The sequence below is a fragment of the Chiloscyllium punctatum genome, chromosome 38, assembly GCF_047496795.1.
Source record: "Chiloscyllium punctatum isolate Juve2018m chromosome 38, sChiPun1.3, whole genome shotgun sequence".
NCBI lineage: Eukaryota > Metazoa > Chordata > Chondrichthyes > Orectolobiformes > Hemiscylliidae > Chiloscyllium > Chiloscyllium punctatum.
The window spans coordinates 47,866,435-47,893,248 of NC_092776.1; the positions used below are offsets into that span (position 1 = coordinate 47,866,435).

Below are 26,814 nucleotides of genomic sequence, written 5' to 3' on the forward strand. Positions count from 1 at the left end.
TATACCTTTTCTCCATTGACTATGTTACACTGTTGTGGTTCTGTTTGCTGAGCTGGGAATTTGTGTTGCAGACGTATCGTCCCCTGTCTAGGTGACATCCTCAGTGCTTGGGAGCCTCCTGTGAAGCGCTTCTGTGATGTTTCCTCCGGCATTTCTAGTGATTTGTATCTGCCGCTTCAGGTTGTCAGCTCCAGCTGTCCACTGCAGTGGCCGGTATATTGTGTCCAGGTCGATGTGCTTATTGATTGAATCTGTGGATGAGTGCCATGCCTCTAGGAAGAGGCAGAGACAAACCACTATAAATGCTGGAGGAAACATCACAGAAGCGCTTCACAGGAGGCTCCCAAGCACTAAGGATGTCACCTAGACAGGGGACGAAACGTCTGCAACACAAATTCCCAGCTCGGCGAACAGAACCACAACAACGAGCACCTGAGCTACAAATCTTCTCACAAACTTTGAAAACTATGTCACACTCTTAGATACCTCTTGGGCAGTACAATGTGACATTTCCTAAACACATTCAGTGACAAGTATACAGTCCATTGGGCTGTGCCAATGGCTGTGTGTGAATAAGGGTGTGTGCATTAGAACACCTATGCCGCAGTGGTAGTGTCCCAACGTCTGGTCCAGGAGGCCCTGGTTCAAGTCCTGCCTGCTCCAGCAGTGCGTAAGAACATCTCTGAAGAGGTTGATTGGAAAAATATCTACCGCCCAGAGAGTTTTATAAGTTATCAATGTTTCAGTACATTCTGTCTGTAGCCTCTCCCCATTGCCGTGCTGCTACTCTAAGCTTTAGTGTGTCCCTGAACATAATAGTTCTGGACCTACAGTGTGTCCGTCTGCAACACTCCATCAAGGACAACACTCTGCAAGGACCAAAGAGGAACTTTCAGCGAGTAGACACTCCACTTTGAACCCTTTAATTTTCAACACGAGATGAGCTGTAAGTGCAGAGATACCAGTCAATGTCCTCAAGTGCACTCCAAAGCAACAACAATCAATGAGATAACACACCAAGACCAAACTATCAGTCTTCAGTCAAACTGAAGTTGGTAAAATGTCTGCACTTCCCTTTATAGTGATGTCCCTTTAAATTCATGAAATCGAGTTGTTTCACAGAGGGATGTGGCTATCTCTCGGCTTTACCATCTAAGGATATTCCTCGTCTCCCCATAGATTGTGGTGCACTGAATCCTCTGGAAACTTTAGCTCTGCCGCTGGATGTGCCTCAGATATCAAAAATGATGTGCAGAAATATTAGTTCTGCGGTCAGCTTATGAGAGGAAGTTTAACCTGGCTGCGTTAAGATTCTCAGTGGTCACGCAGGATGATCAAACTATGGCAAGACCCATTTATCAGTGGGCTGTCAGTGTATATTTGCAGCTGCTGCCGAGTTGTCGCTCTGTTTATGCTAAACGCTGATATTCCCCTTCACTCCATGAACTGCGCAGTTGGAATGTGCACCGGCCACCCAGAGAAGGGCTTTTGTGAGGACCGTATATGGCTGTGGAGCAGCAATCGATGCAGTCGGGCTCGGGGTCTGGTCCTTTTTTGGGGCTGATGTGGGTGGATCAGAAGGTGACGAGACTCAAGGGCTATAAAACTTAACAAAGCGGGGAGGGAGCGTGCACCATCCCAGAGTAAAGGACCCCGGCAAAGCAGACAGGGTGAGTCCCAGGCAAGGGTTAATTACCTGACTTCAATATCTGCATTTACTCACATCTGCATGCACGGGGGCTTTCTCAAACTAAAACCTGACATTTTGATTTTTTTTGAAGAAAATGCTCAAAGGCAAATAGATAACCTGTCGTTTTGCTTACTGAATGGCGATGAAATATCAGAACGGTGTACCGTGGAAATCTGCCTTGTCTGGTTTACTATGTTGAGTTTGAAAAGTGGGCTTCAGGACTGATAACAAAGTGGGTTTGATTTTTGTTTTGTGGTTGCCGACTGACAGACTTGTTGTAAGGGTTTCTATCTGAATTGAGAGTCGGCACAGGCAATTACTGCTTGTTTCTAGAAGCCATGAGTCTCTGAGGGATAATTCATTAAGTTGCTCTCCAGATTTTGACAGTTTTAGGTTTGAGCACTCCTTGTGTGTATCTCCAGATGTGCTGGAGTTTGCTCCTGTTTATAGAGACTGGCTGCCTACAGTGTATATAATGCTTTAATTTGGACTTCAGAATCTCCAGCTTGTTTGCTCCTGGTATCAAGCTCCTTTTTCAGTATTATTTTCCGTATCTGCTTTGTAGTGGCCTATTGGCAGAACGGATAAGGGTGACAGTTTCTGGCGAAGGATTCACGGGTTCACGAACAGAGCCCATTGCTTGACGCGGACCAGCTGTAACACTGGGGTAGCAGCCGCTCCGTCTTGTGGATTTTCTGGGTTCATGGCTAAATATGGTCCTTTCCCAATCCCTTTGCAGCGCCCCTCTGCTCGCTCGTGGTACTGCAAGTCCGAGGTGAATGCCCGAGGATGGGCAGGAGCAACTTGGACTAAGAAATACATACTTGAGGAGAACTTTTATGGTGCTGCAGGCGATTTCCTAATTAGGGAAAAAAAAGATGCATTAAAATAAATTGGACTTCCTGTTAGAGAGCAGGGACCTATTGGCTCTTTTGAAAACTTCAAACAGCCTTGAACTGCCTGAGAAAGTGGGAATTTGGTTATGATTTATTTGTGCTGAATATTCTGAATTCACAGGAATATTGCGGGGATCTGTAAATTAAATAAGCGGTTCATTCCCAAAATTGTTTCATATTGATCTAACAAGGGCCAAGTTGTCCCATTCTGGGATCTACATCAACACACTAAATATCACATTGAATGTATTGCTAACCACGTGAATCAACACACACACAGGCAGAGTTGTGTTGTCTGGTCTGAAATGGTATCTCTCCTTTCTCGCCACCAGATCCATACAGATTGACCATGTGTGACGAGGAGGAAAGTACAGCGCTGGTTTGCGATAACGGCTCCGGACTGTGTAAGGCTGGCTTCGCCGGGGATGACGCTCCCCGAGCGGTCTTCCCCTCAATCGTGGGCCGTCCTCGCCATCAGGTCAGCCGCCAGGGACAAGCAGCAACTGCTCAGCTACAACAGCGGGCCTGTGGCTTCTTATTTACACCGCTGGATGTGTGCGCCAGATGCTCATCGATGTTTCAAATCACTTTTAGACAGACAGAGAGAGACAAGTTTTGATAGAGGCAGGATCATCTCCATTAGTGAGAGGGCCAAAGGGGGACACTGGCAGTTGGGAAAACAGGCAAAGTGGAGCTAGGATATCTTTCACACTAGAATCATTCTGATCTGGAATCCATTTCCTGAAAAAGTGGTGCAAGTAAAATCAGTGGTAACTTTCAAATAGTACATGCACTTAAAACGATTCATGGGAGTGGAATGAATAACTTTTATATTCAGTAATGGCATGTGGGAGCAAATTGCCTTCTGTGCTGCATAATTTTATGAAAATGACAAGCTTTGATTCTGGATGAAATTTATCCCATAAGAGCCAAAAGTCATCGTCGGAGCAAATTACTACAGATGCTGGATTCTGTACTGAAAACAGACAAATGCTGGAAATCACTGTGGGCCAGACAGTATCTGTGCAGAGAAAGCAAGCTAACATTTCGAGGTCAGATTACTCTTCATCAGAGCTGAGTCGAAGAGTCATCTAGGCTCGAAACGTTAGCTTGTTCCCCCTCTCCACGGATGCCTTCTGATCCACTGTGATTTCCAAAAGTCATTTTAACTTATAGCTCTGCAGCTAGCTAAATGACAAATTCACAGTAACTCCATGTTAATTATTCCAGCTATAGGTGTTGCATTCTGGCTCCCCTAATTATATATTGTCAAACATTGCTGTAGTGTGTTGATCATACATATGAACTCTACGTGTTCTGTTCGACCTTTACAGGGTGTTATGGTTGGAATGGGCCAGAAAGACAGCTATGTGGGCGATGAGGCTCAGAGTAAAAGGGGGATCCTGACCCTGAAATATCCAATCGAGCATGGCATCATCACAAATTGGGACGACATGGAGAAGGCAAGAGAGCATTTGCAACCTCCTGAACCAGTTAAATCAACATGGCTGGGAACATCCAAAGGCCTGATATTGAACTAAGCTAATTGATAAAATAATTGACAGTGGGATGAACAGAACAGCCGTATTTTAAAACACTGGTCTTTTTCCCACAGATCTGGCACCACACTTTCTATAATGAGCTACGTGTAGCTCCTGAGGAACATCCAACTCTGCTCACTGAGGCTCCCCTGAATCCCAAGGCCAACCGCGAAAAGATGACCCAGGTACTGTGCTGCCTGTTTGTTGCTAGCTTCTCACTAATGCACTTGCTCCTGACTCGCTACATTATGCTGCAATGATTTGGCAAATCCATTAATTGGATCCAGCACATCCACTAAATAAACATTCTGTTAAAAAATATTGATGTAACAATTTCCAAGCCTTGGGCATGGTTTTCAGTTATGCCAGTATAATCAATGGACTGACAAGTGTTTAATTACATAATGGCATGACATACTATTTTCTTCACTTCCAGATCATGTTTGAGACTTTCAATGTGCCAGCCATGTATGTTGCTATCCAGGCCGTGCTGTCCCTTTACGCGTCTGGCCGTACAACTGGTAAGTCTGGGTGTTGTTACCTGCATTGGAAGATGGGAGGGCCCACTTCTGTGGCTGTTTCTGATCAGGTGGTTGTTGTGTGCAGGTATCGTGCTGGACTCTGGAGATGGTGTCACCCACAATGTGCCAATCTACGAGGGTTATGCCCTGCCCCATGCCATCATGCGTCTGGATCTGGCCGGCCGTGATCTCACTGACTACCTCATGAAAATCCTTACTGAACGCGGCTATTCATTTGTCACCACAGGTAAGGAGCAGGATGACTTTTTTAAAAATACAGCCACAACTACATGGCTGTGGTTTTGAGGACAACTACTTTCTGTTAAAAGTACATTTAAGCTTGCAGTGATCCAATAAGTGTAAAGTGGGAGGCTTTCATGTGCTTAAGTACAGACATGAAAAATGTGTTGCTGGAAAAGCGCAGCAGGTCAGGCAGCATCAAAGGAGCAGGAGAATCCTGAAGAAGGGCTTATGCCTGAAACGTCGATTCTCCTGCACCTTGGATGCTGCCTTACCTGCTGCGCTTTTCCAGCAACACATTTTTCAGCTCTGATCTCCAGCATCTGCAGTCCTCACTTTCTGCTAGTTAAGTACAGACATATCATACATCTTTCTACTATTTGTTTTTTTTTATAATGAAAGGAATTAAAAACTGTTTGTATCCCCAGTTTAGAATAATTTGAGAAATGCCTAATCCTAACAACGGTGACAAAGCCTATTTCCCCCAGTTGTCTCACTGATGAATTCAAAGTCAAGTCTTCATGTAGGATCCTTGAGATTATTCAACCAACAGACGGATATAAACAGCTCCAAATAAAAATAACTCATGTTCCCCCTTCCCTCAGGAAAGGCAAGCCAAACAGCATTTTACATATCAAGGAAAGACTGTGATAGATGTTATCCAACTGGAGCAAGTGCAAATTCAACTGATGCAAATGATCAGATCGTTAGAAAGTTGCTGGGCAGCTGTTAAAAGATTTGTTTAGTTTTACTTCTTATTTTTTCAAGATATTCCTTGCAACATGATGTCTCAATAATTTCATTTCCACTTTAAAGGAGAGCAAACACAAGCCTATGTGCAGTAGAATTATCAAAGACAAATCTTATGTACTACTTCCCTTTGATTCCCAGCTGAACGTGAGATTGTCCGTGATATTAAGGAGAAGCTGTGCTACGTGGCTCTTGACTTTGAGAATGAGATGGCCACAGCTGCCTCCTCATCCTCCTTAGAGAAGAGTTATGAACTGCCTGATGGCCAGGTCATCACCATTGGCAATGAGCGTTTCCGTTGCCCAGAGACTCTCTTCCAGCCATCTTTCATTGGTGAGTTGATTTTATGGAGTAAGCATTAGTTGCTAATTCTGTTGAGTGGTTTATAGGATGTAAAAAGAACACATTGGTGAGCTATGCTGTATTAGATTAGATTACTTACAGTGTGGAAACAGGCCCTTCGGCCCAACAAGTCCACACCGCCCCGCCGAAGCGTAACCCAAACATACCCCAACATGTACATCTACATCTACCCCTTACCTAACACTACGGGCAATTTAGCATGGCCAATTCACCTGCACATTTTTGGACTGTGGGAGGAAACCGGTGTACCTGGAGGAAACCCACGCAGACACGGGGAGAATGTGCAAACTCCACACAGACAGTCGCCTGAAGCGGGAATTGAACCCGAGTCTCCGGCGCTGTGAGGCAGCAGTGCTAACCACTGTGCCACCGTGCCGCCCATCTTGGACCATGGTAGCTGGAATACTATCATGACCAACATCCTCCTTATTGAATAGGAAAACTGCATCCACATTTGGGACTACAATGAACTTTTATTACTAATTCAACAATAACATCAACTGACTCAGGAGTAGCCAACTCTCAAGTGAGTCATTCATGGCCAGAGCCATCATCATTGTATTCTGAAACTGTGTACTATATGTTCAAACATCTCCATGGGTAAATGATGTTCTGGTTCAGAATTAGCCAGGATCTAACTGACTGGTGAAACACGTTCAAGGGACTGAATGGCCTACTCCTGTTCCTATGGCCCCCATGTATCTGTTTGGAAACAGTATGTGCCATAATATAACTAACAACACTTTATCTAACCAGTATCTGCTTAATCCATTTGTGATTTTGAATTAAATCACATCTCAACAAACAGCAGGTTTACAAGCTTGCATTTTTCTCCCTAGTCAGCACGATGAGATATCTTTTACATAGGTGAGTGGAATTCAAAACTTCCTTTGATCTTACTGATTTACTATACCATTTACTTGGCAGGAATGGAGTCTGCAGGTATCCATGAGACCACATATAACAGCATCATGAAGTGTGATATCGACATCAGGAAGGATTTGTACGCCAACAACGTACTGTCTGGAGGTACCACCATGTACCCTGGTATCGCTGACCGTATGCAAAAGGAAATCACAGCATTGGCTCCCAGCACCATGAAAATCAAGGTTAGTAATTAAGGAAATTAAACAGCAGTATTATTTTGTGTCTGATCATTGCTAATAGTATCAAACAGAATGGTTGTTTCTCCAACAAAATGAAGCAAAAGGGATGAAAAAGATTATGTTTTTCTGTGATTGTATTGTTCAAGCCAGAACAAGGCAGAAATCACTCATGTTGATGTTCAGACCATGTAGTCACCATAAACATCAGCTGATACATTGCTTCTGCCTCAATGCATTCTGTCAATGGTATCTTTTAACACAGTACAATACAGACAACATAGGTATACACCATATATGAAAGGAAAGTTTCTCTAATGTCCATTCCATTGGTAAATCTATTTATAAAGTGCACAACTATAAATTATTTAAAGCCAATCTCAACAATTCTTGATTTAATCTTTTGTCTTCAGAGATAATTTTAAGAATTTTCTTGACCCAACTCATAAAAGATCTATGTTAAATATCCTTATTGATAAAATGCACTTCCAATTAGATAGGTATTTATGTTCAACAAATATGGTTCTACATGGGTTACATGTTAAAAACAAATCTACAAATTTCTTTTTAATTAACAGAGCTCTGATAAACATTGAGGTATCTTTCTAAAATATATTAACTTTAAATAACTGTATATTTTTAAAAAAACTTATAACTCTTACGTCTGAAGTTATTGGAGGTGAACAGTGGCAAAAATAGCTAAGATAGATGGATAAGCATGGAGAGATGTTAATACAAACTATTCATCCAAGTCCTGACCTTGAGCCCGAGGAGTGCTTTTCCTTGAAGTGATACAAGAAAAACAGGTATCTGTCTTCTTTGACTGGCTGAACAATAGTGTAAGAGCAATTTATCCCTATTACTACTCAGTCAGGAAATGATGTCTAATGACAATGCGGAACAGAGGCCAAATACATGAAAAGGAGCTCAAAGTATTATTTCATGGCATGTGGGAGTCCCTGGCAAGATCTGCATTTATTGCCCTTCCCTAACTGCCCTTGAAATTTATGGCCTGCTCAGTCCTTTCAGAGAAATGTTTCGAATCAACCACATTACTATGCGTCTAGAGTTAGATGGAGACTAAACCAGGTAAGGAGAGTAAATATTCTTTTTTCAAGGACATAAAGCAAACCAGATAGGCTTTTACAACAAATAGTTTCATGGTTGCTGTTTCAGTGACTAACTTTCAATTCTAGATTTATTAAGTGAATTTAAGTTCCACCAGCTGCCATGATAGGATCTGAAACCCTATTCCCAGGGAATTGCACAGGACTCTGAATTATTTGTCCAGTGATATTACCATCACACCACCATCTCTCTTGCAGTAATATATTTTAGCATTGGCAATTGGCTGCATGAAAATGAAGTTTAGATTACCAAAACGTAACATTTTAACACTACTTCAAACCAACAACAATTTCAAGTTCTCTAATACTTCAGCCTGTAGTAAGTCTTGTAAATTATAGTCTAATTTCAGAATTTATGTGTACTTTAATCAGCATTGTAGATTGGATATGTGCAACCTTTTAATGACAGGAATTGGAGTTTGACAGCACATCTGTTTGTTGCAGTTAGGAGGTTGAGGGGAAGTGGGTGTAGGATTTGGCTTTTGGTCACAATCCTAAAAATATTGTGATTTTGTTTTAATAATGTTAGGAGGCTTATTTCATCCACCGAGTAGGAATATGTTACATCATTTTAACATCTCATCCAAAAGATTGCACTTTTGGATATTCAATATTTAGTACAGTAGGCCATGCTAGAATAAGGTGCTGAGATAGGTCTTGAACCCCCAGCCATGTTATGACAAAGCAGAGCTAACAGGCATCAGTGCCTGCAAATAAGCTTGTATCCACAGTACCAGAAGGTCTCCAAATGGTGATATTCCAAAGGATTAGGCACCTTCTCATGGACAGGAAGTGGAAAAATGGCAAGAAACTAGGCACTTTAGATCACCATCATGCCCTTATAGCCAACTGAACAGCTGCACTGACAAAGCCAGATCCCCAGCCCACCTCCACAGTTAGCAAACGTTTGTGGGAATTTGAAGAAAGCAAAATAAAAGTTGTAAAATAACAATTCCAATAGAAAGCCACTTTCTCAAAGAATCAAATGAGTGAATCTTGCCCATTATTTAAGCTGCGATTGCAAACTGGTTATGTATAAGTCACTGATATCATTTTGTTATGTACCTTTTATAATAGATCATTGCTCCTCCTGAGCGCAAATACTCAGTCTGGATTGGTGGCTCCATCCTGGCCTCTCTCTCCACCTTCCAGCAGATGTGGATTAGCAAGCCCGAATACGATGAGGCTGGTCCATCTATTGTACACCGCAAATGCTTTTAAACCATCATCTTTCCTCTTCCTCTTTTTGTATCTTTTTGCAACAAGAAAACTGTGAATGTGCAATTAGAGAAACATACTTTCTACTGTTTGCATTCCATTGCTCTGTCACTAGACATTAGCTGTAGCTTTACCTGAATGAATGGGAGTTTTTAAAATAAAGTCAGAATGTGCTGCCAGAATATTCACAATTGTCTTGTGTTTCCTGAAATATTTGACACCTATTTATTTCGTAGAGTAATGGTGAACTAATCAGACTTAACTATAAACAGAGATGACAGAGAAAATTTAAACTGTATCTTGGTTTATTTATTACAAGATATCACCTTTAATTTTAAATTTGGTTTGAAACTTTTGGCTTCAGATTAAATAATCTCCCATTGCCAATTTATATAAGTTTTGTTGACATTTTCCTAAACTGCTTACATCTCCTTTCACCGTTGTCTGCTTCTACTTTATTTTCTGGGAAATGCAGTCATCTTGGATTTAATGCTCAATAAAAAAAATGATGGTTTAATAAACTGTTACAGGGGATGCTTGATTCAAGCAGTCCACTGGGTTTCTGAACTCAGGTGTGTCTTGTGCTTTTAATAATAGAAATTAATAATCCAATTTAACAACGAACTCAATTGGAAGACCCATATAGAAAACTTATTTTTTGTTATTCAGTCTCAATTACTTTGAAATCAGTACTATTTCAAGCATAGGTGTTACATGTGGTTAACAGTACTGAACATGAAAACTAAAGAAATTAAAATAAGTGTTTTTAAAATATAACGAGACTACAAGTTACCTTAAATCTTTAGATTTTTCTTTGTTCCCATATAAAGTTGGAATGAGTACAGTCTAACAATATCATAATGTTTGCTGCATGAAACTGCTCACCATAAAAATTATTATACAGTAAGTGTTACCTTTGAAGTGTTCCATGTTGAATTCAGTAATAATTCAGTGTGTTGCTAATTAAGCATCATTCCTATCAGTGTAAACTGTTCCTTTAAACTAGTTACTTTGTGTTAAACTATTCAAGAAAATTTTGGGTCAAAAATAGGTTGAGAATCAAACAAAAATAATTTTCAGTTTTTACAATATGCATTTGTGAAGGAAAAACAATATGCATTTGTGAAGGACAATTCATGCAATTCATAGGAATGATGTAATATTTACAATATACTAATGTGGCTACTTTCATCAAGACCCACTGATTCTGTACACTAGTGTTCACCAGTAGTTCTTACATCAGGCACATCCCACAGCAATTCATATGTTAACAGATTAAATTCATCACTGGTGATGTTTCTATCCTATCCTCTCAGTTAATAGGCAGCTAATTAGAATAAAAACATATAAGTTTACTGGAAACCTACAAAAATGATAGCTAACAGAACAACATTGTCCACTGCATTAGTTATGTGACTAACTGAGAAACGTGCCCACTGTATTACCCAATAAGTAATTGTGGGATATGTGGTCTTGGTGTTCACATTTGCAAGTGAACTTTAACCCTTTTGGGTGTTTGGTGGTGAACAGTTAGACGAAAAGCAGAATTTATAAGTATTTTTAATCACTGAATGGTCTACATCAATTAAACATTGACATATACTTAGGTTGTGTGAGTACTGCACACTTAAGGTACTTTCTATTAAGATTAGTCGATCTGGCTAAGACAGTATCACCGCAGCTATGGCTGTGGTCACTCAGCAATTTCTTTTGGTAACAATAGCTTGGAAACTTTCTGCACCTTTGCTTTTGTAAAAGGAAACTGGACAAAACATTTTGTAGGATTCCCCAGGCCACATGGGATCAAACAGATGGTTAAATTTAATGAGAATGGTTGAATGACAACATTACAAGGTGCAACCTAAAAATCAGTAATGAAGAAAAAAACACCACTTCTAAGAGCTTTAACTTTGCTAAGTTGCACTTTCTAAACCCACAACAAGAGAAGCACACACCAAACATAGCAAAGAAATGAACAGCATTTATTGGCTTCTGAGTGAAGTTCAGGGTCAATTTTATAAACATTTCTGGACATAACTAGCATTTGCAATTTCACATTATACATGTGAAATACTTGGTGCATTTCAAAAAGAAATATTAACCACCTTATTTCACTTTACTTCACCTGAATGTACAAAAAGTGTTAAATAATCCAGTTGTCTGAAACTGGTCATAAAAACCTGAAAGCAACATATTGTTTATTCTAAATAATTTATACAGACTCCAGGATTGTAGTAGTCTCATGCTGTCACCTCATGTCCATGATGATGATACTCATATCCTTCACAACGATGTGTTTGCAAGTCTGAAAGAAAATTAGCCATGAGTTTGGCATGTAATGTTTACAACATACTGCATTAAATAAGCAACCATCCAGAAAAATGCTTCTACTAAATGCTGTGTATTTCATCAACTTGTTAGACTTCTTTTAACTACATAATGAATGTTCCTTCATCGTTTCTATCTGTAACACTTTTTTTTCCCATCCTCTGTACTTTATCTATTACAACCTCCAACTCTGGCCTCTTGTGTTCCCTCCACTCCTTCATAATGCCCCTCACCAGCACCAGCATCCAATTAAACTCTGAAACTCCACTGCGACATCTCTTTCCATCTCTCACAACCTCAATAAATCAGCGCTTTAGGATACCTGGATGAATTTACTGCAGTGACCAAACTTTTAGACAACGTTCCCAAATGTTTGATTCAATATCAGATTTTTATTCTGGGTCACTTATCTTAAAAGCGACTTGTCAGGGTACATTAGATGGAGACATGAGGAAACCAAGGCACAACAGAATCAGGACAGCAAAAAGATCAATGGAAAGACTACGGTTACACTGAAACACATTAGAACGTTTGTACTTAACATGTATTCTCTATAATATTCCTCTTCCACTTCACTGGCAACACTTCACATTATAATTTATGAACTTTATGCTCAGAAATACAGAAGAATGGAGAAGGAAAATGAAATAACTCCACAGAGTCTGGTATTCCTGTCACCAAATCCCACTTTACTTATACATGGAGAGTCCTTGACACTGATCCAGCTCCCTCAGAGCCAGCTCTCAGAGTGAACAGAACTTCTGACATTCCTGTTTATTTTTTTTTACACAAGGTGCACGAATATTTATTCGATTTCCACCCCCTAGAGTTTTTTTTTATTCGTAGTCAGATGACTTTTTTTTTCTTTTTTAAAATTTTTTTTTATTTTTAACCCCCACACTACCGCCTAACTGCGGTAGTGCTTATTTTTTTCCCCAGCACCCATGGTGTGTGTGCGTAGGTGTGAAATACAGTGAAAGACACAAAGTGCACGAATCTTTATTCAATTGCCACCACCAGGAAGATAGGAAAACACCCGAGTGGCCAGTGACAAGCACTGCCCTTCACATCAAAGGGCAATGCTGAGTGTCTTTCCTGTTTCTCTTTTTTTTTCTGGTGTGTGTGTGTGTGTGTGTGTGTGTGTATAGATGTGAGACACAGTGAAGGACACAAAGTGCACGAATCTTTATTCAATTGCCACCACCAGGAAAATAGGAAAACACCCGAGTGGCCAGTGACAAGCACTGCCCTTCAAACCAAAGGGCAAACATTCCTGTTTATATCTGTCAGCCAGGGCTTCCTGATTGGAAAAGATTAACAGCCCCAGCCAGGGAACTCATATTGTCGCCAGTCCAACTGAGTTTGGGGAACATCACTTTTCTGAAGACAACTGCATAGCCTCACTCAGGACATATCCTGAACTGAGGGACTGTAGGTCAGCTCACAGCAAAACCCCAAAACAGTTAAAATTTTCTCGAGAATCTGGAGCAGCAGGCCATTGTAGTTGCTGCAGACTTGAGACAGCAAAAGAGTCCCACTAGACCTAAATAGAGTAAAATAACTCATAGGCTGGTATCCAGGAGAGTGCACATTCTAGAAAGCCCACCTGCATCTGGTTTGGAACAGTTAAATTGCTTAGCAACATCCAAATCAAAACCAAACAAAATAAACATATGTTTAAATGGTGACCCAGTTCTAATGGAGGTCAATACCAGTGATCGCAGAACCAGTCTTTAACAAAACTCGTTCTGGACTCCAGCCATTAAGTTCACGCGAGACCTCGGCTAGATTGAGAATGAATATCGGGGAACCTTTACGGATTCCAGACTCTGATGAGAAGCAGCTGATTCAGTCACCACTGATTCTGATGCAAGGTTCAGGCCCAAGCTTGATGGGGCGAAATTGGTTGAAATAGGTTCACCAAGATTGGCGCAACATTTTCAATGACAAAATAGCTGCCTGAGCAAAGTCCGAATTAAATACCCAAAAGTTTCTCAGGAAGGTCTAGGGACTACCAAAGGAGCCAAGGCCACCCTCCTTGTTGACCTGGAAACCATTTCACAATTCTGCAAGACTCACTCAAAAGTACGGGCAAACGTAGAGGCAGAAGTCAGAAGGTTGGAAAGCGAAGGAATGATCAAACCAGGACAGTTTGCAGAATGGGCGGATTGTGTTAGTCCAACTAGTTGGTTCACCTTTGTGGGGATTTTAAACAAACAATAAACTGCTTTTTGCAGCTGGCTAAATGCCTAATCCCTCACATAGAGGATTTAGACGCAAAGCTGGCAGGGGGGTGTTGTCCGTCAAGAAGTTGGACAGAAACGATCCCTATTTGCAACTGGAATTAGATGAGGATTCCCAGAAGTACCCTACAATTCATATCCCATTAGGGTTTGTACCAATATACGTGACTGCCATTTGGGGTATCATCAGCCTGTGCCATTTTTTAGCTGACAATGTAGAACATTTTACTAGGTATACCTCAGGTCACCATTTATCGGGATGATATGCGAATTATTGGGGAGACTAATAAGGAGCACTTAGAGAACTTAGATATAGTTCTTAGACATTTCTCCCAGGTGGGGTTATGGCTTAAAAGGAAAACATGCGTGCTCCAGGTACCCTAAGTGACCCACTTTAACTACAGAGTCAACAAGACCGGGGTATACCTGTTGGAATATGAAGTGACGGTGATCAAAAGTGCCCCGGCTCCCATGTCTGTACCAGAGCTTTGGTCTTTCCTTAGGCTGGTGAACTATTACGGAAAATTCATATATAACCTGGTCTCCTTCTGGTACCTTACCATCAACTCTTAGAAAAGGGTCAACCTTGGAAATGGTCATGTAGCCAAGCCACAGTCTTCAGGGAAGTGAAGAAACAATTGTCATCCTCTAAGGTGTTGGCACACTATGGTCACAAGCTAAATCTGATATGGGCATGTGATGTCTCCCTGTATGGCATTGGTTAGTATTAGTTCACAGTTGGGCCAATGGAGAGAATGCCCAATGGTCTATGTATCCATGACTTTGGCTAATGCAGAGTGAAAATACGCCCAGAGAGGGAAGGAAGAATTGGTGGACATGTTTGGAATCAGGACATTCCAGCAAACCTGTACAAACGTAAATTTGTAATAATAACAGACCACAAACCCTTTGTTAGGTCTATGAGGAGAGGTCAAAGCAATGCCACTCATAGCTTCAGGCCAAATTCAGCAGTGGGCTCTAATACTAAGTACAAGTTAGAACACAGTCAAGGAAGCCAAAATAGCAAATGCCGATGCATTAAGTTGCCTCCTGCTGGCAGATGCATCACCGGTTGTACCACCACTGAAAGAGTCTGTACGGTTTTAAATTATCTTCACCCTTCCGGTCACAGCTGGCAGTATCAGATTGTGGGCGCAGATAGGTCTGGTCTGGGCATAACTGAACCAGCTGATGGTGATGGGAGAAACCAAAGAGCCATCACAACCAGAGTTGAAACCTTTTTGGATCTAGGGACACCAGACCGCAGTAGAGGACGGCATATTATTATGGAGAGCAAGGACGATTGTCCTGAGCAAAGGTCGATGCCAGATACTGGCTGAACTCTACCCCAGGGTCATCCAGAAGTTTCCAAAATGAAGATGTTGACAAGAAGTTATGGCTGGTGGCTATGATTGGATGCAGACAGAGCCACGTTGGTGGGGCTGTGCCCAGAGTGCTAACAATGACAAAAATTACCACCAGCAGCTCCCTCACATTTGTGGTAATGGCCAGGTAAACTGGACTCAGTTACATGTCAACTATACAGGTCCTTTCATGGACTTGACACTCTTAGTCATTGTAGACTCTCAGTCAAATGGCTGTCGTGCATGGAGTGGCTGTTGTGCATAGAGTTCATTCACCAAACATGGGGAGGACGACAGAAACACCGCGTACATCTTTTGCAATACATCAACTTCGGCACATGTTGGTCACAGATAACGGGCTATCATCTACCAGCAAGGAATTTGTGTGTCAAAGACTCTCCACATGTAAATAAAGGGGGACTTGGTGACAGGATATTGGCTTCCATCATTTTTGGTACATTGTTGAATGGAACAGATTTTGAATAAATCTAGCAATACGAAAGCAGGAATCAAAGAGTCACTACGGGACATCAGCAACAACAAGATTGTTTTCAATCACAATCTGTAACCTCATAGACCAATATATCCCTCTCTCTACACTTACCAGCTGATGGGAGAAATCAAGTTTGGTTCAATAAAGCGTTTTCATTCAAGGACGGAGAGAATTGAGCACATATTGCCTGCCCCTAATTCGAGTCATAGAGACGTACAGCACAGAAGCAGACCCTGCGTTCCAACTCGTCCATGCTGACCAGATGTCCTAACCTAATCTAGTCCCATTTGCCAGCACTTGGCCCAGATCCCTCTAAACCCTTAATATCTTTAATTACCTTGGAGAAGATGTTGGTGAACTGCCTTCCTGAACTGCTGCAGTCTATGAGGTGTAGCTTGACCCACCGTCCCATTAGGGATTCAAGGATTTTGACTCAGTGACACTGAAGGAACAACGATATATTTCCAGGTCAGGGTGATATCTGGCTTGGAGGAAACCTTGTTGACTCTCCTCCTGACTCCTAAACCCTGGCCACCATCTACAAGGCACAACTCAGGAGTGTGGTGGAATACTCCCCACTTGCCTGGATGAGTGCAGCTCCAACAATATTGAAGCAGTTTAACACTAATCAGGACAAAGCTGCCCATTTGTTTGACATCACATCCACACAGATCGTCTCCCACCAGCAATGACCCTCAGTAGCAGCAATGTGTACCATCTACAAGGTACACTGCAGAAATCCATCATGGCTCCTTAGACAGCACCTTCCAAACACACAACCACTACCATCTACCTGGGCAAGGACAGCAGATACATGGGAACACCAACAAGTTCCTCTCCAAACCACTCACCATCCTGACTTGGAAATGTATCACCAATCGAAAAAGAAAGCTTCTCCAGCCATATAAATTCTATGGTTACAAGAGGTGGCTAGGAATCCCACAGCAAGGAATTTATCTCCTGACTTCACATAGCCAACCCACCATCTTCTAGACCCAAGTCAGGGTTGTTTTGAAATACTTTGCACTTGCCTGGATGAGTGCAGCTCTAAGAACATGTGAGAAACTTGACACCTTCCAAACCCATGACCCCTGCGATCTGGAAAAGCAAGGGTAGTAGCTACAGGGGAACATCACCACCTGCAAGTTCCCTCCAAGCCACTCACCACTTAACTTGGAAATACATCACCATACCATTCAGCGTGACTGGGTCAAAATCCTGAGAACTCCCTCCCGAATAACATTGTGGGGTGTTTACACCAAATGGGACTACAGTAATTTATAAAGGCAGCTCATCAGCATCTTCTTCAGAGCATTTAGCAGAATCCATACAGCGTGGATACAGGCCCTTCGGCCTAACAAGTCCACACCGACCCTCCAAAGAGTAACCCACCCAGCCCGATTCCCCACCCTATATTTACCCCTGACTAATGCACCTAACTAAGACATCCCTGAACACTACGGGCAATTTAGCATGGCCAATTCACCTAACCTGCACATCACTGGACTGTGGGAGAAAACCGGAGCACCCAAAGGGAACCCACGCAGACACGGGGAGAAAGCGCATGCTCCACACAGACATTCGCCCAAGGTTGGAATCGAACCTGGCTCCCTGGCACATTAGTAATGTGCAATCAACACAGGACAGGCCTGTGAAGCCCACATCCCTGAAGGAATAATTTTTTTAAAAAACTATTGTTTCTTTATTTGCCTCATTGTTATCGCATTTTGCCTAGCACCACCACTATTGTTTTTTTATCTACAAATATACACTTTATTCATAGAATTTGCACACAAAAACATTTTAACTTAAACATTACAGAACTTTTGCAAGGACATTTCAAGTTCTCTATACAACATGTTTCACTCTGAGGTACTTCCTTATGTTTTAGATATTCTTGATTTATAAAATATATTGTTTAATAGTACACAGAGTGAGGAATATTACAATTTTCATTCCCACAATGGACTACTGCTGACCACCATTACCATCCTCTTGTTAATTAATCTCGCTTGCCTTCCACTTTATCAGGTATTACAGTTTACTTTCCAAGCCACCCTAACTTTCCTACATTTCACTGTTCCTTACTGGCTTTAATCTGACATATTTCAATCTTTTTCCAGCTCTCATAAAAAGGTTCAAAACATTTTAAAAAATGAAATGCTGAAAATCGAAAACAAAAAAACAGAAATTGCAGAAAAATCTCAGCAAGTCTGGTAGCATCTGTGGAGACAACGTTTCGGGTACAGTAATCTTTCTTTACAACTGCGATAAATTTTTCCAGCAATTTCTGTTCCTGTGTCCAAAATGTTAATTCAGTTTCCCTCACCACAGATGCTGTGTATTATCAGCATATTCTGCTGTTACTTCAGTGGTTTAAAGCCAGTGCATGTTGAATATCTGCTTCATAAGGATTTCGATATTCAACTCTATTATTTGTATGTATATGCACAGAATTTATGAATTTTGTAAATTTGACACTATTATAAATCTTATTTTGTAAACAATGTAAAATTATTTCTGAACTCTGTCGTAATTTTTAAGCAGTGAAAACATCCAGTCATCTGTGTGACCTTGCCAGCTATTCAGTTCATTTCCTTTAAGTTTTAACCTAATTCATTTTTTATTGCTCCTGCTCATTTAATGTCGTGAGAAATGAGCTAACCCTGTTCTGCTGTTATATTTATTCAGGAATTATAGTCACTTGGTTGATGTTGATGGAAAGCAAGATGCACTTTGGAGCTGAATCTTATTCAAGACTCACTGGCTTCAGAACAGGAGCCGAGAACACTGATAAAATGAGCATATATTTAAAATTGAAGTTCACTTTTTTTAAAAACAGAATCATAGGGATTCAGCAAGTGGACCCTAATCAGTAAATGGCATTATCAGACCTTGACCCTATATTTTTTGTTTAAGTGAACTTCAAGTTGCACTATACAATTTTGATCATTTCACAAAAACAAATTGCTGGAGAAACTCAGCCGGTCTTGTATTATCTGTGGAGAGAAAAACATAAGAGTTAACGTTTCAAGTCCTGTCACCCTTCTTCAGAACTGGAAGTGGCTAGGAAAAGGTGGCAGTTGTGCTGACGATGGGGTTTTGGAAGAGGAGTGAGCAGAGAGAAAATATAGGGCGAGCAGAGAAAGGAATTGTTGATTGGAAGTCAGGAAAGAAGAGAAGCTAAATCGGCGATAATGCAGAGTAGGAGCTAGCTGTGTTGAAAGCAGCTCATGTCATGAGAGAACCTGGGGCGTCAGGGTAGGCAATATTCATTTTGCATTGTGCCAGATTGAAAGGTACATGCAATATTTATTTTGAGCAGAATTCTCCTAAAATTAAACTTCAGCCTACGTTTTATTACATGAATTCTTAAAACGAAATTTAAAAAATAGCATAAATTCAGAAGCCTAACAGAAATTGTCAAATTGGTAGTTGTGTCCGATAAAAGAGCGTACATACTTGATACAGAGGTGGCTCCTTTGAATGTGGGTGAAAGCCTTTCTTTCGGCAGGAGGACACTTCGTGTATCCCTGCAGGAGTCAGGCGGAAGGCTCCAGTTCTGAAAAATATCAGAAGTTGACCATTAGTTTTTACTGATTATACACAAAGTCAAATAAACCATACGCAATGTATTTCACACTACCAATGCAGAACAAAAACCAACTGTGTGTCAAATTTATCCAAGTTTCAAAAGTGAAATTTAAAACTTAGAGATATCTATAAATCCAGCAGCAGGATTATTGGATGTGTACAAGGTAATATTTGTAATTGTATTCACTGCTGCTGAATCAGCGTGTGTCTTTTTGATAAAGCAATTGCCGTGAAGGGCTGTCACATCACAACACGTTTAGCACGTTTGCCTTCACTTCTCAGACTTTTGAGTAGAGGAGTTGGGATGTCGTGTTGAGATTGTACAGAACATTGGTAAGGCCTCTTTTGAAGTACTGCATGCAGTTCTGGGTGGCGTGTTGTAGGAAGGATGCGACTAAACTGAAGAGGGTTTAGAAATGGTTTATCAGGATGTTGCTGGGAATGGAGGGTTTCAGTTCTAAAAATTGACTGGAGAGGCTGGGACCTTTTTCACTGCACATGTAGGAGGATGAGGGATGACCTTATTGAGGTTTATAAAATCATCAGGGACACAGAAAAGGTGAATAGCAAGGGTCTTTTCCCCAGGGTCGGGGAGTTCAAAACTAGGAAACATACTTTTAAGGTGAGAGAAGAAAAAAAGACAAAGTCACAGAGATGTACAGCACAGAAACAGACTCTTTGGTCCAACTCGTCCATGCCGACCAGATATCCTTAATAAATCTAGTCCCATGTGCCAGCACTTGACCCATATCCTTCCAAACCCTCCCTATTCATATACCCATCCAGATGCCTTTTAAATGTTGCAATTGTACTAGCCTCCATCACTTCCTCTGGCAGCTCATTTCATACCCGTACCACCCTATTTGTGAAAAAGTTGCCTCTTATGTCCCTTTTATTTCTTTCCCCTCTCACCCTAAACCTATGTCCTCTAGTTATGGACTCCCTGACCCCAGGGAAAAGACTTTGTCTATTTATCATATCCATGCCCCTCATGATTTTATAAACCTCTATAAGGTCACCCCTCAGCCTCCGAAGCTCCAGGGAAAACAGCCCCACCCTGTTCGGCCTCTCCCTGTAGCTCAAATCCTCCAACCCTGGCAACATCCATGTAAATCTTTCTGGAATCCTTTCAAGTTTTACAGCATCCGTCCGATAGGAAGGAGACCAGAATTGCACACAATATTCCAACAGTGGCCTAACCAATGTCCTGTACAACCGCAACATGGCCTCCCAACTCCAATACTCAATACTTTGACCAATAAAGGAAAGCATATCAAATGCCTTCTTCATTATCCTATCTACCTGCGACTCCACTTTCAAGGAGCTAGGAACCTGCAATCTCTTTCTGTCTCTTTGTTCAGCAACACTCCCCAGGACCTTACCATTAATTGTCTACATCTGCTCTGATTTGCTTTTCCAAAATGCAGCACCTCACATTTATCTAATTTAAACTTCATCTGCCACTCCTCAGCCCCTTAGCCCATCTGATCAAGATCCTGTCGTACTTTGAGGTAACCCACTTTGCTGTCCACTACACCTCCAATTTTGGTGTCAGCTGCAAACTTTAACTATACCGCCTATGCTCACAAACAAATCATTTATACAAAATGATGAAAAGTAGTGGACCCAGCACCGATCCTTGTGGCACTCCACTGGTCACAAGCCTCCAGTCTGAAAAACAACCCTCCACCACCACCCTCTGTCTTCTACCTTTGAGCCAGTTCTGTATCCACATGGCTAGTTCTCCCTGTATTCCATGAGATCTAACCTTGCTCACCAGTATCCCATGAGGAAACTTGTCGAACACCTTACTGAAATCCATATAGATCACATCCCCCACTCTGCCTTCATCAATTCTCTTAATTGTTTCTTCAAAAAACTCAATCAATTCATGAGACCTGATTTCCGACACACAAAGCTATGTTAACTAACCCTAATCAGTCCTTGTCTTTCCAAATACATGTACATCCTGTCCCTCAGGATTCCCTCCAACAACTTGCCCACCACCAACATCAGGCTCACCTGTCTATAGTTTCCTGGCTTGTCCTTACCACCTTTCTTAAATAGTGGCACCACGTTAGCCAACCTCCAGTCTTCCAGCACCTCACCTGTGACTATCGATGATACATATATCTCAGCAAGAGGCCCAGCAATCACTTCCCCAGCATACCACAGAGAGTTCCAGGGTACACCTGATCAGGTCCTGGGGATTTATCCACCTTTATGCATTTTAAGACATCCAGCATCATCTCTTCTGTAATATGTCACCATCTACTTCCCCACATTCTATATCTTCTATGCCCTTCTCCACAGTAAACACTGATGCAAAATACTCGTTTTGTATCTTCCCCGCCCCCCCCCCAATCTCCTGTGGTTCCATACATAGGCTGCATTGCTGATCTTGGAAGGGCCCTATTCTCTCCCTTGTTACCCTTTTGTCCTTAATATATTTATAAAATCTCTTTGGATTCTGCTTAACCGTATTTACCAAAGCTATCTCATGTCCCCTTTTTGCTCTCCTGATTTCCCTTTTAAGTATACTCCTACTGCCTTTATACTCTTCTAAGGATTCACTCGATCTATCCTGTCTATACCTGACATATGCTTCCGTCTTTTTCTTAACCAAACCCTCAATTTCTCGAGTCATCCAGCATTCCCAACACCTACCAGCCTTTCCTTTCACCCTGACAGGAATATACTTACTCTGGACTCTTGTCATCTCATTTTTGAAGGCTTCCCATTCTCCAATTGTCCCTTTACCTGTGAACATTTGCCCCCAATCAACCTTGTTCTTGCCTAATACCGTCAAAATTGGCCTTTCTCCAATTTAGAACTTCAACCTTGAGATCCGCTCTATCTTTTTCCATCACTATTTTGAAACTCATAGAATTATGGCCACTGGCCCCAAAGTGCGCCCCCACCGATATCTCAGTCACCTGCCCTGCCTTACTTCCCAAGAGTAGGTCAAGTTTTGTACCTTCCCTAGTAGGTACATCCACATACTGAATCAGAAAGTTTTCTCGTACACACCTAACAAATTCCTCTCCATCTAAACCCTTAACACTATGGTAATCCCAGTCTATGTTTGGAAAGTAAATTCCCTGACCATTATCACTCTCTTATTCTTACAGATAACTGAGATCTCTTTATAAATTTGTTTCTCAATTTCCTACTGACTATTGGAGGGTCTATAATACAATCCCAAAAAGGTGATCATCTCTTTCCTATTTCTCAGTTCCACCCAAATAACTTCCCTGGATGTATTTCCAGGAAGATCCTCCCTAAGTATAGGCGTTATGCTATCCCATATCAAAAATACCACTCTGCTTCCTCTCTTGACTTCCCCCCCCCACCCCGTTTCTATCCTTCCTGTAGCATTTGTATCCTGGAACATTAAGCTTCCAGTCCTGCCCAGCCCTGAGCCATGTCTCTGTAACTACTATGATATCCCACTCCCATGTTCCTAACCATGTCCTGAGTTCACCTGCCTTCCCTCACTAGCTCGTAGCACTGGGAGTAATCCAGATATTACTACCTTTGAGGACCTCCTTTTTAAATTACTGCCTGACTTTCTATATTCCCCCTTCAGAATGTTATCCTTTCCCTTCCAATGTCGTTGGTTCCAATGTGTAGAATGACTTCCTGCTGGTCCCTCTTCCATTTGAGAACATTCTGCACCTTCTGAGATATCCCTGATCCCGGCATTAGGGAGGCAACATACCATTCTTATTTTTCACTGCCTGCTGCAGAAACATCTGTCTGTGCCTCTGACTTGAAAGTCTCTTGTCACAATCGATCGCTTGGAACCCGAAGTATCCCTCATTACATTAGAGCCGGCCTTGATGCCAGAAACTTGGCTGTTCATGCTACATTCCCCTGAGAGTCCATCAACCCCTACATTTTCCAAAACAGTATACTTGTCTGAGATGGGGTTAGCCACAGGAAACTCCTGCAACATCTGCCTCCCTCTCCTACCTTTCCTGGAGTTAACGTATCTAACTGACTGTATCAGGGGCTTTTCTCCCTAGTAATAGTCGCCATCCATCACACCCCCTTGCTCCTGCAAATTCCTTATTGCCTCTAACTGCCACTCCAATCAATCCATGCCATATGATAGGATTCACAACCAAAGACATGCTCATCAGTAACATGGAAACTTTCACCAATCCGACATCCGCTAGGAAGAGCACAGCACTCTTCTCAAGGCCATCATTGCTCCTTCACAAACTACAGAGCCAGAAAATTACACCATCTTATTGCTCTAAAGAAACACTACTACAGGCTAACTTAATACTTATTTTTCATATTTTTAAAATTAATCAAGAGACAGACCTCAAGAAATAACCCACTCTACTCTCTATAGTAGATTTATGGCAAGGTTACACTCAAATACTATGCACTTATCTGTTCCTGCGCTGTGAACTCTCCTATACAGGTTCTTCCAAGGTCAGCTGTGAATTTCGTTCCTTGTTATCTTTTCCTAGGCGCACTCCGATGTCCAGAGATACTTGAACTCAAACAGCAAAGGCAGTAACTGTGCAGATTCACTACTGTGACAGACAGCAGTATAGGTTTCTTTTTCCAACCATGTGGTCGTTGCCTTTGTCTGTCTTGCACCTTTTTAAGAGTGTCATTGTTTTGATCTTTCTTCCCCCAAAGCTCCAAAATAATGCAACAGCTTATAAAACAATAATTGCTGCTCTTGGAATTCAAGGAAATCACCTCCAACACCCTAAAATACCTCAAAAAAAAGGAGTAGCTCTTACAGCCACAATTTGTTTCCCGTCGTCCATCTTGGATTACCCAGAATCCCTGAGGGGCATCGTTCTTTCCATTGAGTGATTAGTGTGTGGAATGAACCTTCTGAGGAAGTGTTGGATGCAGCTACAGTTCCAATTTTTAAAAGGCATTTGGATAAGTACAGTTGGCCCCCATACCTACAGGGGATACATTCCAAGAACTACCATGGGAGCCTGAAAACACGGAAAGGAGCGAACCCATTCATTTAAATGGGAAACCTACCTTCCAGGCAGCCTCCTGGTCCCTGGTTCTGCAACATTCCCTACAATATGTTTGGGTCACAGTAAACCACGGGTAACTGAAACCGCGGAAAAATAATTCCACAGATACGGGGGTCACCCTGTACATGAATTGGAAAGGTTTGGAGGGATATGGGTCAAACACAGGCAAGTGGGACTAATTTAGTTTGGGAACATGGTTGGCGTGAACTACTTGGACCAAAGGGTCTGTTTCCATTCTGTACGACTCCATGACTCTACTCAGTGCATTCTGGGTGTGATGGCAGCCATTTCTCATTTCCATTCCATATTCCCAAATTGGATGGGGATAGAAAGCAGCAGAGCAAGCGACTCGACAGGATTACAGCTTTGTTTGTTATTCTTGGTGCCCCACCAACTTTCATCTCCCTTTCTGCATTACAGTTCCTAATCAACCTCAAAGCCCACCTTACGCGTTAAGTAGCTTCCCTTCACAGTAATCCTCATCTCTGCATACCAACTTGACTTCCCCAAGAGTGGCCCTTGATAAATCCCCTTGACGTTTAGTGCACAGATTCCCCTCTCCCCAAAACCTACTGTGGCCCTTTCCCCTGACTGACTTGGAACAACGGTCTCCATTACTGACCAACCAGATACCTGAATGATTTCTATGCAGTTCCCCGACTGATTTACTGCTCATCCACATTTTGGTTGGGCTCGACCTGCAGACCTGACCGTGGCTCCTCCCAAGACATTAATAAAATGGATCCTTAGATCATGATCACACCAAGCAGCTGACTGACCACGGGCGTACCCCAGGACTGAGATCAGACGGCGTCCTTGACAGAATTTGCTGGGATCTCCTGACTGATCATTGTCCCTTTTAACAGGGCTAAAGACAACTTAGCACCTTAGACTTTGAGACATTCATTTGGTTGTTGAACATGCAGAGTGTGTTTGCCTCATAAGCTGCTGGCACATGGCACAGGTATAAGACTGGCATAGCATGGTGCCAAACAGCAAGATGTCCACCCCCTTGACTGATCATTGCTGGCAAATCTGCCCGGCTGTCTGTCTGTCTGTGTTAAAAGTCAATGCAGACAGAACCACAGATTGCCTATAAGTTCTGAATGACATGACAATGTGCAAAAAGGCAAGATATGGCAAGACAGAAATGCTGTGAGTGTTCAAGTGAACACAAAGTTAGTGAGAGCTACAAAAGCAAGCTAGGAATCCTGAGATACACTTTATTCTGATGCATCTGATCAGTGACCTGTGGACATAACAATCTAGTAGGAGCAATGTAAGTCGTCAGTGAGCTACAATTTGCGGTGGTGAAGTGCTGAACTGTATTATAAGTTGACCCAAGATGTATCTTGGCAGCAAGGCTGGTACTTTATCATTCCCAATTTCCATTGACGGAGGGTGCAGGTACAGACTGCCCATGACAAATGCCCTGCCATGTTGAGCAATGCTAGCCAAGGTGAAAGCATGCAGTTAGGAATTGGCGCCATCTAGCTTCTCTCAAAATAGCAGCCTGCATAGAAAAGAGGCTTGTTAAGGTGATAATGAGATGTTAGGGATGCAAGTAGGCCTCTCAGAATAGAGACCCAGCTTGCTGCTAAAACCTTCTCCGGAAAATCGGACATCTTTTTTATCTGGATGCCAAAAATTTAATATTCATTCTTACAGTAGTTTCCAATTGTTGTGTCATTGCACATGTTTTTGTTAAGAGTCTGGGAAAATTCTGTCCAGAGTTTCTATTTGTGAGAAAGAGCTAAAATACAGACCATCAATATAAAACACAGTCAGCAATAAAAACAATAGGAGATTCAGAAGAAGTTTTTTGCCTGAGAGTGGCAAATATTGGGAAGTCGCCACCAAAAGGAGCAAGTGGTAAAAAGATGCATTTAGGACAAAGATGGAGCATCAAAAGGAGAAGAGAAGAGAGGTCTTCGTTGATAAGAGTTTGATGTGGAGGAATGGGAGTGAGATATTGACTAAGCGGTACTGCCTGGAGGCTGGAGAATTGCAAATATTACCCACTTAGATGATACGCCCAGCAACTACATTTTAACCTCTGTGGTGGAAAAGAACTTTTAGAAACTGTATTCCAGGACAAAATTAATACCATAAAATATTGGTTTATTAAATGTCAAATCGTCATCTTTAGCTAACTTGCTCGAGTTTTTTGATTGGGTAACAGAGCAGGTCGATGAGGGTAACGCTACTGACCTGGCATACTTAGACTTCTCAAGAAAAGGCATTTAATAAAGTGCTGCAGAACAATTATGTGACAAATGACAGATCTCATGGAATAAAAGGAACAGTGGCAACATGAATACA

General features: G+C 41.8%; 2 protein-coding genes across 6 annotated transcripts in view; one reads left to right on the plus strand and one right to left on the minus strand.

Moving 5' to 3' along the window:
- The first annotated feature begins 1,531 nt into the window (after nt 1-1,531).
- On the plus strand, nt 1,532-10,016 carry acta2 (actin alpha 2, smooth muscle). Its single transcript, XM_072557821.1, has 9 exons — nt 1,532-1,670; nt 2,919-3,064; nt 3,921-4,049; nt 4,202-4,312; nt 4,564-4,648; nt 4,734-4,895; nt 5,780-5,971; nt 6,929-7,110; nt 9,309-10,016. Exons 2-9 carry the CDS (start codon nt 2,936-2,938, stop codon nt 9,450-9,452), a joined length of 1,134 nt encoding a protein of 377 aa, XP_072413922.1. The 5' UTR covers nt 1,532-1,670; nt 2,919-2,935; the 3' UTR covers nt 9,453-10,016.
- A 1,396-nt stretch (nt 10,017-11,412) lies between these two features.
- stambpl1 (STAM binding protein-like 1) overlaps nt 11,413-26,814 on the minus strand; it is a 63,570-nt gene continuing 48,168 nt past the window's right edge. For all 5 annotated transcript variants that reach the window (XM_072557823.1, XM_072557825.1, XM_072557822.1 and 2 more), the window contains exons 10-11: nt 19,340-19,439; nt 11,413-11,754 (exon numbers count right to left, since the gene is read on the minus strand). In XM_072557823.1, the coding sequence (XP_072413924.1) occupies nt 11,698-11,754; nt 19,340-19,439 (157 nt within the window). In that variant the 3' untranslated portion in view covers nt 11,413-11,697. The remainder of the gene's footprint in view (nt 11,755-19,339; nt 19,440-26,814) is intronic.